This window comes from Myripristis murdjan, chromosome 13, assembly GCF_902150065.1.
Source record: "Myripristis murdjan chromosome 13, fMyrMur1.1, whole genome shotgun sequence".
NCBI lineage: Eukaryota > Metazoa > Chordata > Actinopteri > Holocentriformes > Holocentridae > Myripristis > Myripristis murdjan.
The window spans coordinates 36037958-36052453 of NC_043992.1; the positions used below are offsets into that span (position 1 = coordinate 36037958).

Below are 14496 nucleotides of genomic sequence, written 5' to 3' on the forward strand. Positions count from 1 at the left end.
TTTAAAATATCTGCAATCACATCTGATGATATCAATAACTTCATGACTTTAATATTCTGCAATGGCACTTTACATTATAATGCTAACAGGTTTACAGTATTCTACATTGGCACTTGAAGTATGCAATAATAATTTCTACTACCTAACTGGCATTTTTTTACACTGCACTTTACATTAGGAATGTTTAGGTTGTTTATTTATGTGTGTATGGCATCGTGTGGTCTGTGACATCGGCCATATAGCATGCAGAACACACACACGTGCCTGCTTGTAGTGCTTATATTGTGTGTATTGGTATGTGATAGGTGCAGTTCTGTTTGTTTTAATGTTTGTTTTACTGTGTCAATCGTTTTAAATGTTATTTGTAAGGACTACAGATGGAAATGAGCTTTCTTGCTAAATCTGGTGCACTCATCTTTTTATTCTTTTGAATAGCTAATGAAAGTGCACACTGCCCTTTATAAATTGAATAAAATAAATAAATAAATAAATAAATAAATAAACAATTCCACCACAGAGCACCGGATTCGACGCAGACCGGACAAAAAAAGGTGACACACCGTGAAATCCCTAAGCTTAAATTTTGCCATTTGGTCTGTGTAACCATGCATGCGACTCCGCGGCTTTCGAGCGGGGCTATTTTCGTTTAAAACAGATCTCACGGCATGAAGAGTGTGAGCAAGAAAGAGATCATTCTCGGCGCCTCTTGAGATGGACAGCAAGCCTGGTTGTGATGCAGTGCCAGCTCACCACTGGCCTTTCAGGAATCTACGTGCATGTCATTTCAACAAGAAAACTTCATATCCCAGCCGCTCTCCCATCAATCATAATGCCATGTTGGGCAGACACAGACAGAACCACCAAGAAAAAGCTCTCTGGTGCAAATCTTCAATAAAGAGCAACTGTCAAACTATGTCTCCTCAGCAGACTCGATTACATTAAAGAGTTACACACAGCTTAGCCACCAATTGAGGAAAAGCATTTTTTCCCCCCTATATTGTATTTGTTTTTTGTGTTTATGCAAGAACAAGAGGGTGACAGAGACTATAAAAGCATGAGGCAATTTTAGACATTTTGTGAAGAGGCGGACATTTAAAGCTTGTAAGGCACATTGTTTATGAAACCACACAAAACTGGAGGAACGTGTGTGCTGCCGTGGCACTTCCGCTGATTAAGTGTGATCAGCACCCATTATACTTCACCATCTGCTTCCTAATACTTTGTTTCTATCAGGATTGTTCAGACTGGCTGCAGCAAGCTGTCGGGTCATGGCGGACACCAGAAAACGATTTAGTGCGTTCTCCTGTCCACCGCGATGTGTTTGACATACTATCCAACGGCCGAGGGACGATTACAAAAGAAGGAACAATGAGGACGGGGGTTTACTTGCCAACCAAGAATAGTGACTTGGCTGACGATAATGAATGGGAAGCTGAGAAATTCATTGCAAAAACAACGTATCACATCCAAAGTGCATTACAGTCTACAGTACAGAACCTGTTGAGCCAGCGGGGAAAGACCTGTGTGTATTAATTGATCGCCCAACATCAAGCAGTCGATCTCAGGCTGTAAAAATGTGTGATGTGTGCTCATGCTCTTGAGAAGCTCAGTCTGTCCAAGGCAATTTGGGAGGAACACTCTCCACAAGGACACAAGTATTGATTTGGCATTCTTGGATTTGGTAATCACCTCTGACATGGTGTGGTTGATTTGCGTTTCTATTGATTAGTCTGGTGAGAACATCAGGGTTTAATAATTTAGAGCCAATAACACTGAAGGCAGAATGCTATTCAGAATGCTTTGGTGATGTACCTTAAACATTATATTTAGAATCAATAGTAGATGCTCCTATTTGTCCTGGCTTTGGCCAGGTAGTGAAATGTGACTGGCTCAGCCACAGTGCAGCAACACTTGGCCACGCTCCAACGACAGTGTAAATGCTGGCTGTGAGCCAGGGCGTCCACGGCAACGCTAAACCCTGACCAGTGAGACAATGCATGAACATTTCCACAAAAGAGTGCAGCGACAGAGTGACTCCAAAGTGATAATGTTTCCAAAAGGGTTGCACTGGTAGCTGAGGACACATTACTGGCTGTGAAATCCATGCGACATGCTTACCTTGGACCTCCTTGTCATTTCTGAACCACCGGATGTTGGCAGCAGGTTTGCTGCCAGATGAAGTGCATGTAAGGGTGATCATGTCCCCCTCCAAGGCAGGCTTGGTGAATCCTGTGATCTCAGGTCGTTCTGGCACTCCTGTTTCCCAAGGAAATGTTAATTAAACACTGTTAATTTATACGCTACATTGTGAGTACAGGGGTGTGGGTAAAGCTTAGCGTGGCATAGGTGGATGACACACAGCATGACAATGTATTGTGTGGCACCAGAAGCATTACAGATCACATTTGATTCTGAGGTATGTTGTCAAAATCAGGAATCTTAGTTAGGATTCCTGCACATTTTGCACACAGTCTCCTCAAAAACAATAATATTTTAATCAACATAAACATTATTATTAAAATTAATTCCGTGACTACTTCCATGATTGCTTCGATGTATAGCTAAGCAATCAGCTCGACCTGCAGCACATGCAGCTCCATTTTTCCCTGCATGTGGCATAATCAGCTATTGTGGAATGAATTATGTTGTCTGGGTGGCACGCAATTATGTACATTTGCTTCATCATGAAGGCTGGCAAAAATAAACAAACAAAAAAATAATAATAATAACAATAATAATCATTGATTAGTATTTCTTGTAGTCAATTCAGCATCATGATACTCATGCCTGCTTCTTCTATCATCAACAGTGTCAGCTTGATCTGTGTCAAGCCAACCAAGGGTAGAGCAAAAAGAACTGACAGTCAGAAACAATCACAATTAAAACCAATAAATAAAGAGATCATATTGGCAAGAATATATTAAACCTTTTTTTAATAATAATAAGGTAATAATTTTCAAAAAAGAATATATGCAAAGATCAATATAACATGACAGTATGCCGTTGTCGTTTTCCCAACACTGACATTTTATTCCACAGCTATTGGCACAACTATTTCAAAAGGCAACAGAGCCAAGACACAGAAACTAAAAATTTACACCTTTAATTAGAGGAGCATTACTCTGGCAGTTTCTCACTGTCTTGACAGAAAGGCTCTTGTCTCGCACCTGAGAATAAACCATCCTGATGCAGTCGGTAGCTGAGCATCTCAACTGAAAGTACCAGTGGAGCTTGTACCATAACACAACTTCTGATGCAAAACATGACAGGATTTCTTTTCTAATCCTGAACTTTTCAAGTTATAGACAGTTATGTAATCAAATAGATTATGGTATAAGGTTACACAACAACTGTCAGTATTACCGTGGTTTGAGATGTCCTCCTTTGCCACAGTTAAAAAATTTGACTGTTGGTTTCCTACGTGCTACTGCATAGTTAATTACAAGGAGCTATTTTTGGCCAAACTGACTCATATATTGGAATCACACACAATGTTATTGCCAACTTCACTGCAAAAGTTACAATCAGTCAAATTATCTGCTCTAAAGATGCCATTTTTATGAGGATGGGATTGGTTTACTGATGAGCTGATGGTGACCAGTGTTCACCAGAATTTCCCTGGTTGGGATCAATAATGTATATCTATCTATCTATCTATCTATCTATCTATCTATCTATCTATCTATCTATCTATCTATCTATCTATCTATCTATCTATCTATCTACCACAGGACAGGGAGACAAAGCAGGGAAATCCTGGATTTCACTTCTCAAAAAATACTATACTATATTTTCACACTACTTTCCTGCTGTGCAATTCAAGCCTTGACTCTTGATTTTTTATGTTCAGCATGTCCTAAACCATCTGCTTTCATTAAAATAATTCCAGATGAACAAAGTTCAGGAAATACCTCATGCAAGATTACCTTAACTTTTTTTCATCAGACACTGAAGACAACTAAGGGTGTGTAAATGACACAAAACAGTGTGTATAGTTTTTGGGTGAAGTATCCCTTTAAGGGAGTGAACAAATTAGACAGTGTAGTGCAATCTAACCACAAACACTACTGGATTTTTTTTTTTTTTTTTTTTTAGTTAAGGTTAGAATTATTTTTATTTACAGTAAAACAAGAAAAAGTAGCAATCTTTAAATATTTTTAAAAGAAATAATACAAAAAATGATGTTCAATAAAACATCTAGGACTAAGAAAAAAAAAACCTTCTCTGTGGTCATGGGTCTCAGATGGTTAAAGTATCACCCAAATGAATGACTGCTGTGTAAATTGACCCATTACTGCTGGACAGCCACTGACCAGTCAACTGGGGGCTGGGGCGAGTAAATGAGAGCGGCGAGAGCACCAGCTCTCCCTTTCCCTTTCCTCTCCACTGGTGCAGCACAGGCACTAATAAATGAACCCAAATACAGCAACAGGGACATTATAAAGTATTTAGACACATGTGCACACATGCTATTCCCTAGTACTGTGTAATTATGGCCTCAATTTTATCAGTGTTTCACTCCCTCAAATCCCCGCTTTGCATGTAAATAAACTCAATGCCGCCATTCATATTAAAATACGGCAACTTCTGGAAACTCTCTGAGCAGCCACTCGCTGCTGTTTGTAGTCGGAGACATGGCACCGCTGCTATCTTGCAAGGCTGCCGCTAGCATTATCTTTATCCTTTACTGCAGCAGGCAAGGGTCAAACATAACACGGAAACTTTATTTTCCTGCAGTACATTGTGACAAGTGCTGGGCTATGAAAAACAACAAGCTTCCAATCCAAAATGTGAAGGTATTCTTTAAAGTTTAAATGCTGTCAGAAGTTGAAGAATTAGCTACAAGTAATTGGCCTGTGGAGACTAGGCCAAGATGGATGAACTCACCCAGAACAGTGAGAAAGGCCTTGGTGGTCTTGACAGGCATGGTGAAGAGTGAGCAGGTGTACTGGCCCTCGTCTGACAGGGTGACTTCGCTGATGCTGATGGTAAGCTCCTGCCACGAGGCCCGCACCAGCTCGATCCTGTGGTCCCGCAGTGCTTTGGGGAAAGAAGGAGGACACACACACAGTAACCATCCTCATCAGCTGATTACAACAAGTCATTTCAGTCCAGTTCATGGCCGGAGAAATTACCACCCATGTCAGGGAGCTGGCACTTTTGAGCAAAAAAAATATCAGGTGGGGAAATGGACTTCTGAAAATACCATTTGTATGTGACCTGTGCGAGAACATGGGCCGCCACTTCACATAGTTGTCTGGCGCTGCCAACATCAACTAGCAAATGGCTTGAAATATTTACATTTACATTACATTTGCATTCTAGCGTGATGCTCTTATGCACAGCGACTTCGAATGCGTCAACAGAATGCATTCAAGCATGACAGTAGAATACGCTTATGGTCCTAGATTATTTAGGCAATCGCTTACACTGCAGCTATTGATTTACAGTCGCTTTAACACATGCAGCACTGTCTGCATCACCCCTAACTCTGAACACCGATATCACAAAACGGATCGTGGCCTCGAACAAAACCACTTACCCAATAGTTACAGTGCAAAAGAAAACATTATTAATAGTAGCGCTAACATGGCTTTGGACTATAGATTAAAGGTATAACAACAATAGTAGTGACGGTAATAAAAGCTACTACTCCAGCACGGCTACTTTTAATAATGATGATCACCAGCGGCAGCAGATGACCTTCCTGCACAGTTTTTCATTTCTTTATGTGATTTCTTTAGATATTGGACACTTTCACCACTGAAATGCTCATTCAGGTGTGACTAAACCCTTATCCACCTAGGAGAACCACACAGCTAAGCTGAAAAAGGTCATCTCGAACCTGTCATCTCTTATACAATTCCCAATTCAGAAGCACCTGCTCCTACCAGCAGCCAACCACAGGGAGAGAAGAAAGAGCTCTTCATTGAATAAATTACACGTTCTTAATCTTTACTCCCTATAGGCTCGCCCAGCTCTCTCCCTGGACACTCTTTCATCTCAAGTAATTTGAACTCTATTGGATTCTATTACACAGGGCAAATTTGGCAAAGTGCAGCAGAAATAGGCCTTGATTAGGATTTAATCAATGTGGTCAATGTAAAGTGGCGACCTATCAGATAAAGACGCTCAAGACATCTCTATGAAAATCATTAATCACTGCCTCCATTCACATCTGATTTCAGTGATAAACATGCACAGAAGACATGCGAAACACAATTAAATTAGATTGGCTGAAACGGTTATTAGATTCACACAGACATGGGTCATTATCAGCAATGCTCTTCTTCAGCTTCAATTACATAATACCATCTGATGATCATTATCACATAATCACACAAATAAGAAAAAAAAAAAAAAAAAAAAAAAGATGGACTTTAAAGATATTGATGGCCTTAAGAAATTTCTTATTAGGAACTCTTTATTATCCAAGAATGAAGAATAAAGGCAATAAAAACAATCTTTCAAGCTAGAATTAAAATTTGATAACAAGCTCTGCCTTCAAAGAGCCGGCTTATTATGTGCTATGGGGCTTAATACAAACATTTGATTGTCTTAGTGTTGCAAACCGCATCCTAAAACAAAGCTGCCTGGATGTTCTTTGTAGTTAAGCATCCTTGCTGCAGAGCTTCGAAATGCCCAGAGGCTCTGGCAGAGAGCAGCCAACCCTTTGGTGGATGGATGCATTTGAGAGGTGATGGGGTCTAAGCAAACACCATACAGGAACTCAAAAGATATGAAGGAGAGACTAGGAGGATCAAAGCTCTGGACAAGATGACATATCCCAAGATAGCACATATCCCTCTATCTTTCTGACACATAGAGAAAAGCGGGGGAGAAACAGGGCAGAGCGTCGCTTTTATACTCCCTACCCCCTGTTCCTGAAGCAACCTCCAAGATGAGCTGCGATCCGTCAATTATATACTAAGGCATGGACCGTATAAAGCACAACTAACTTCAGGTGAAATCCATAATATTTTACAGTACCGCTACTAAATCACATCCATATAACGGAAGCCCAAAATACTGATGCGGGAGGGTAATTTGAATCCAAGTGAGAAATCTGCTTGAAAGAGAAAAGATGGAATAGGAAGATGCATTTTTTTGTTAGATAGCTGCTGGCGTCATGCAGCACATGGGCCAATGACAGATTGATAGGATGAGACGTATAAAGGTTTGAATAACCCAAAGACAAGTGTTATCTATTACTCAAACAGCATATGGCCATGGAACTATACTTCCAGAATTCAATCCAGGCCAGAAGCCCAGATCGTGGGCAGATCTGTCACAATCAGACCCAAATGCCAAAGGCTGACAAAGCTCTTTTCCAGGTGCTTTAGGAAATCAATGTGATGAAAAGGTTCATTTCCCCCAAACCCTAGATAGCTCCTGTGCTGTTCATTCTGCTTAGAAGGCAGCATAAATCTGCACCCTGACCTTGTGTGTGCTACAGCCTTGCAGCATGGCAGCTTAATGCGCAGTACATCTCTTCTGATGGAGGCCTTACCAAGGCTGTCTCAGATCAGTAAAACTGACACCCCATCTTCCCCCCCCAGGACAGGGGATAGTGTCGCCACTGCCCATTGATGCAAAATAATGTTTGGCTTGTTTTCCTGACACTCCTTCGCACCGCGGACCGCGTCAGCGTACGGCTATACTGAAGTCCCCCAAGAGCCAAACTGTTTATTTCAGCCAAACTTTGCAGTCTGGGTCAAAGCCGTTAAAAGTCACCCAGATGTTCCGTGTTCACGATCAATTTCGACATGTGAAACCGCTGTGTAATGCTTTATTACAGCGTGATGTACTATTCCAGAGTGCACGAGGAGAGCTGGCAGCCAGCGTGATAGCTATCTCTGTCCTCAGAGCTAAGGACCAGAAGCAGAAAATCTGGATGTGTACTTATCACACGGCATTCACGTCTGCACTTCACTGAGCAGCAGACAGACGTTAACTGATTTTCCTAATCCACGACTATGAAGTATTTCCTGACAGTCCAGATAGAAAAGGACATTTTACATCCATCTATTAGCCTTGGACACAGGCTGATGGGCTCACCGCGGCTCAGCCAAAATATGTCATATCTGCGCCGCTTAGCTTCTGATGTAGCCATTTTTCGCGAGGCCTGTAGCCACTTTGAGCCAACCCTGGACTGTGTGGTGAGAACAGTAGCTGTCCTTCAGTGAGAACACAGGGTCCTGGCGCACCCCCACTTTCTCAAGCCAGGGGCTCCACTCTTTGCAATTAGAGTGTGTTTGCTGCTGGCTGTGCTTGCTCAGTGACTGTGTGGGCGATTTTGGATGCATTCCAGGGCTAGTGGTGCAGGCAGGGGGCTCTTTCCCACCACACATGTGGCTGCAATTAAGAGAAGGAAAAGGCCTTGTTCCAGAGGGCCATTGTTCCTGCCTGCGCTCTCAGAGATCCTACAGAGCAGATGCTACTCAAATTGGACTCATTTTTAGTGCTTGAAGGAGGGAAGGGAGGAAGGAGAAATTTCACCCAGCAGCTAGGCTACCATCCCTCCTGAAGTGGTGAATAATGAGACTGATTTTTTTTTTTTTTCCTCCTGCACAAATTTCAGCACACAGAGATATGTTTGATTCTACACTGAGAAGAATGTTACTCCTCAAAAGTAATTCTGCTTCAGATCCGGCCTTAAAATCTAAAATCTTCTTTAAGCAAGTGAAAATTTCGGACAGAGAGGTGAGACAGTTCTAATTGTCTCCTCTGCAGTTTTAATGGTTTCTGGATTTTTCTAGAAAGAAAAGTTCATTTGCAAGAAAACATATCTGCAATTGTATTAATTTCTATAAACCAACCAAAAAAAGGGATGGCATATACCTGTTTTGCAAATAAAGTCTTCAAAAATGACTCTTGGATCGAGGAAATTTTGTATATAATTCGGTCTGAAATGGGAGCAAGTGAAATTATCTCACAGATTTCTAAGATTCCATGCTAAATGACAGATTCACGCTAACGTCTGGTTAAAATTGCTGCTTATTGCAGTGTAATAGAGAGCATTGATTTAGCCCCTGTAAAACAAAGGATCTAAGAATCTTGTGATGGCCTTCAACACCAGCAGCAATGACCAGAAATACAGTTCATCTCAAAGGCAAACCATCAAAGGAATTTAAATACGACAAATTACACTCCAAGAGTGCCAACGTGTGTTCAGCACAGTATATAAGAGCACCACTTCACATCAGCAATAACAGCGAAGTGTATAGTGCCATAATGGTAGATTCACATTTCAGTGAAATTCAGCTGAAGGTAACACAGTGCACTTAAAAGTCCATTAGTCTGTGAAGAAAGACATCAGACATAGCTGTGACCATGAGACCCTTTATACATTTTGTCTCAAGCAGAAAGAAGGCTGGTCACTGAAAAGTAAACAGAACACTTAAGAGAACAAACTTGAGGCTCTACTTCCAGTGAGAAGCTTGAGGAGGAAAGTGTCTATTTCAATGGAAGCTCTTTTCTTTGCTTAAGGCCATAACACTTCAAACACTCTGCCTTATCAGAAATAAAGGGGTGAGTCGTAGCAAAATGATAGTCCGCACTTGACGCTGCCCTCCAAAGGGAACCACATTGATTCAGCGTGGGGAAAGCGCCACCTCTGACACAATTTGCAAAGTCAAATTTGTGTTATGCTTCACTCTTTCACATACTTTTTTTTTTTTTTTTTTTTAATCAAAAGCTGAATGTGGTACTTCACATCAATTTCAAATTAATGATGAAATTATAGATACACTGCATGGACAAAACTATTTGGCCACTTCCACACGACGCCTGCAGGAGTTTTTCTGACATCCCATTCTAAATCCATAGGCATTAATATGGAGTTGGTCCCCCCTTTGCTGCTAGAACAGCTTCCACTCTCTGGGAAGGCTTTCTACAAGATTTTGGAAAGTATCTGTGGGAATTTTTGCCCGATCACCCAGAGGAACATTTGTGAGGTCAGACACTGATGTTGGATGAGGGGGCCTGGCTCACAATCTCTGATCTAGATGATCCCAAAGGTGTTGGATGGGGTCGAGGTCGGGGCTCTGTGCGGGCCGGTCATGTTCTTCCACACCAAACTCATCCAACCATGGAGCTTGCTTTGTGCACTGGGGCTCAGTCATGGTGGGACAGAAAAGGACCTTCCCCAAACTGGTCCGACAAAGTTGGAAGCAGAGAATTCTCCAAAATGTCTCGGTGAGCTGAAGCGTTAAGATTTCCCTTCATTGGTACTGAGGGGCCGAGGCCGAGCCCAGAAACACCAGCCCATGGCGTTATCCCTCCTCCAGCAAACTTTACAGTCGGCACAATGCGGTCAGGCAGGGAATGTTCTCCTGGCGTTCCCCAAACCCAGACTCGTCCATCAGACCGCTACATTGAGAAGCGCGATTGGTCGCTCCATAGAACATGTTTCCAACACTCCAGAGTCCAGTGGCGGCGTGATTTACACCGCTCCATCCAATACTTGGCATTGTGCTTGGTGATGTAAGGCCTGCATGCGGCTGCTCGGCCATGGAAACCCACGTCATGAAGCTCCTGGTGCTCAGTTTCTGTGCTGATGTTGATGCCAGAGGAGGTTTGGAGCTCTGCAGGTACTGAGGCGGCAGAGCGTTGGCCACTTTTACGCACTATGAGCCTCGGCGACCCCGCTCTGTAACTTTACGTGGTGCTGCCCCCTGGTGGCTGAGTCGCTGTGGTTCCTAAACGCTTCCACTTTGCAATAATCCCACTTCCAGCTGATGGTGGAATATCTAGGCGGGAAGAAATTTCTCAAACTGACTTGTAGCATCCTATTACATTACTATTATATTACTATTATTCTTTCATAAATGTTTGTAAAGACAGACTGTATGGCTAGGTGCTTGATTTTATACATCTGTACAATGGCACTGAATGAAACACCTGAATTCAATGATTAAGAGGTGTGGTCCAATACTTTTGTCCATATAGTGCAGACAGATAAATGTGATAGAGTGTGTGTGTCTGTGTGTGTCTGTGTGTGTGTGTGTGTGTGTGTGTGTGTGTGTGTGTGTGGCAAGGGAAGTGTCCATTGCAATCGCTTGCAACACACTAACCTTCAAATGTTGTGTGTTTACTAGAATGGTGGTTTAAATGTGCTTTCATTGGCGCTCACTGTGGTAATTGCATCCTTGGTAATTATCCTTCATTCTCTCAAGCTAATGAATGTTTTAATGCTCACATCAGAGCATTCATTTAGCACATAACAGCGTTTTGATTACTACAAGCCAATTAAGATCAATTTTGCTTTGTGACCTTTATGATCCATGCTGAATGCCCCAATTAAATGTCATGAATGATGAACCATAAACATTTGGGAGATGGGAAAGAAATAACATAAAGTGATGTAGAATTTGCCACAGCATATAGATGCTTGTTGCCTACCCCTACTGAGACCATATAGATCAAATGAGCAATTTGTTATTATCTACCTTTGACATGCAATACACAATGGCTTCCCATTAACTGAATTATTCATATTCACCGTATCTGACAAAAGATTCTGCCTCCATTCTGCCTGCCTCCAGGAATCTCATTATCATTCTCTACAACATCACTACTTAGGTTTTATCCTTTTCCCACAGAAGCCAAAAGGGAAGTAAATCATAATGAAGACAGCAAAGGACAGCTCTGTTCTCATTTGTCCTGTTCAGTAATAATAATTCATAACCCCAGCAACATATAAAAGGGATAATTCTACAAAAGACATATGGTCCACATCGATTTCTTCCTAGTGGCAGCCCACCACAGAGTCTCTCCCTTCAACAGTCGCAGCTAATTGGCCTAATGTATGAATGATGTGTTGGCCTGGCTATTAAAGCAATCTATCTCTGTCCTCTCAGCTCTGCCGTGGGAGTGCGGAGGAATCTGCATGCTGGACTGCCTGGCCTCTGCCATAGTGTAGTCTAAAGCCTCTGAGGTGGCAACAATCAACCAAGACTCAGATATACATAATGGATGAGGAGGAGTGTGCCAGGGAGCCAGTTGGCATGATATAAGAGGAGAGCTGTGTTCAGCTTTAGACAAATGTGCAGAGACAGTCCAACCCATATGGATCAGCTTTGGGATTCCAGCAAGGTTAACACTCTCTTCGAGCTCCACAAGGTTTGACTGAGCCTCTTACGGGAGGAGATGAGAAAAAAAAAAAAAAAAAAAAAGGTCTTTGCTATCATTTACAGGCTCGCCAATGATACATTAAACTATTGAGCTGTCGTCTCCCCACCATTTCCCTCCCACCCGCCACATCCCTTATCCTCCCTCTGCGTCTGTGACAAGCAGTGACATTGCTGTGTAGACAAATTGTAGGTCGCAACTTGTAGGATGCATTGCCAGGATTATGTCCAACCTGTAGAAATAGCTCCCGATCAAAGCACTTTGGTGTAGATTCAAATGAAATCAAAGTTAATTATGACAATCTTGTCTTTATTTGGCACACAGTTATTGTTGTTGTTGTTTTTTTTATATATATATATATGATTGTTTGACAAGTGGACTTTCTTCTCTTAATTGTACAACTGTTCAAACACCAAAGTGCAGCTGTGGTGTGTTCAATGTCTTTGAAATTCTGGAAGAGCACACAAATCCCTTCTCTCCTAGGCTGTAATTGCTACTCTTTGGGACTTTTTTCATATTCTCATTTGACAGACCTGAATTAAAATGGAACAAATTATAGTCAGGGCAAAGATCAGATTTTGTCTTACTTCACCCAGCAGCTGTCAAACAGAATTGATATAATACGGAGCTACAGATTTTTTTTTTTTTTTTTAAGTTTTATTTTATTATTTTTTTATTTGAAAAAAGATATTTCTCTCTTTTCTTCACTATAGCTGTTGCAAGGATTTAAGAGGTCATTTTAATACTCTTTTCATCCCATACAGTTTTATATCAAACTCAAAACACATCCAGACAAATGCCCTTATCTTTAATACTATGCTAGAGGGAAAGTGGGGGTGTAGAATTGTTTAAAAAAAAATGTCTCACAGAGCTTTTTGTCTAATATAAGAAGGAAACAGCAGGTGTGTTTTTATCACCGTAATTTGTTTGCATGTGTTGGGTATTCAGATTCACATGCAAAAGCCGTAAATCAAACTGAATTCCTCTGGATTACCTATGTACGATGACAAATTCCTTTGTAAAGGTGGAGTGTGGAAGTTTGCATGTACATCAAACAATGACATATGGTCATACAGTCACTGACACCCCGGGGGATTGCAAGCAGAGAGGTGAACTACAGAGGAAATGGAGCACAGAGATGACAAGCATTAGGCAAGGGAAAGATGCATCCAGTCAGCAGGAGAAGAAAGGAACATATTTTTGTTCAACACACCTCCAACAATATTTACACACAGAGTCTGGAGACAGTGGAAACAGAGTAAAGACACAACATATTTATCTAATCTATTCTGTGGCGACACTGTATGACGAGCTGTTCATCAGCGGGGGGAGAACAGGCTGCCTCCAGCTCAGCCGGTCTGCAGTCGCTTGTTGGACTGAAAGGTAGCATACGGCTGAATCTAACATATTTCACTGGCTCCTGCAAGAAGGCACAGCAAAAAAGGAGAGGGACAGTCGCAGCCCTCTGCCAAGCAATTAACCGGTGATTTGGCACAGAAGAGATTTCTTCCCAGGCGTCCCGCCCTTTTCCTTGCATGAAGCTGTGTTGTTCCACGCCTCCCATTTCTCCTGACGGCCTCGCGGGTATTGTATTAGTTGTGCCAATAAAGCTTTTCATCTGGCTGTTTAAAAGGAGATGGAGGGGAAGTGTTCTCACACTTAGCCCGGGCAACCTCTGCTGAGTGGAGTGCATTCATTTTGTCATCTGCATTGCCCCGGATAAGGATGCTGTCATGCAATACAAATGGCTGCCCCAGCAGGGCAAAGTGGCCTTTACACATTGTGCTCTCCAGTTTCTCCCAAGCCCCTACCTGCTTACAGCATCAGCATTCTTGATGTGCAAGCGGATACAGATTAGTTACTATCCTGTATGCACGGGAGATTAGAGGTTTGAACAAAACTCAATTTGTTAATTTATTACTGTCTGTTGCTACACAACTAACTGAACCCATTTATAACAAGCAAAATGACTGAAAGAGAATATTTCAGGGATAATTCTTGTTTTACAATGCCTCAAATTTGTCTTAATCTTCGACAGCAACGTACACAAAATTTGTCTGCATTTCCTGGAGGAATTTGCGGAATTCAGAGAAACAAAGCAAAACGTGGAAATGCTGCATCTATTGTACATCAGCCGAGACGGAGGAAGTAACAATAACAAAGGAATGGTTAAGTGACTTTGGTTTGAATTCAAATCCTCGGGGCACACTCACTCCATTAATGCAAAAGTATCTGTTTAAGATTCAGTCAACTTACATTTAATTGTATTTGGAAGTAATTGAATCTAATAAAACACCTTAAACCTCATTACGAAATCCAATCACTTGCAAGGAGAAAGTATTTCTTCAAACCAGACTGTGACTC

At 41.7% G+C, this 14496-nt stretch overlaps 1 protein-coding gene across 1 annotated transcript in view; it reads right to left on the reverse strand.

The window, feature by feature from the left end:
• LOC115369596 (cell adhesion molecule 2-like) overlaps positions 1-14496 on the reverse strand; it is a 163647-nt gene that overhangs the window by 17400 nt on the left and 131751 nt on the right. Inside the window, exons 4-5 of the mRNA XM_030066216.1 lie at positions 4888-5040; positions 2119-2256 (exon numbers count right to left, since the gene is read on the reverse strand). Of these exons, the coding sequence (XP_029922076.1) occupies positions 2119-2256; positions 4888-5040 (291 nt within the window). The remainder of the gene's footprint in view (positions 1-2118; positions 2257-4887; positions 5041-14496) is intronic.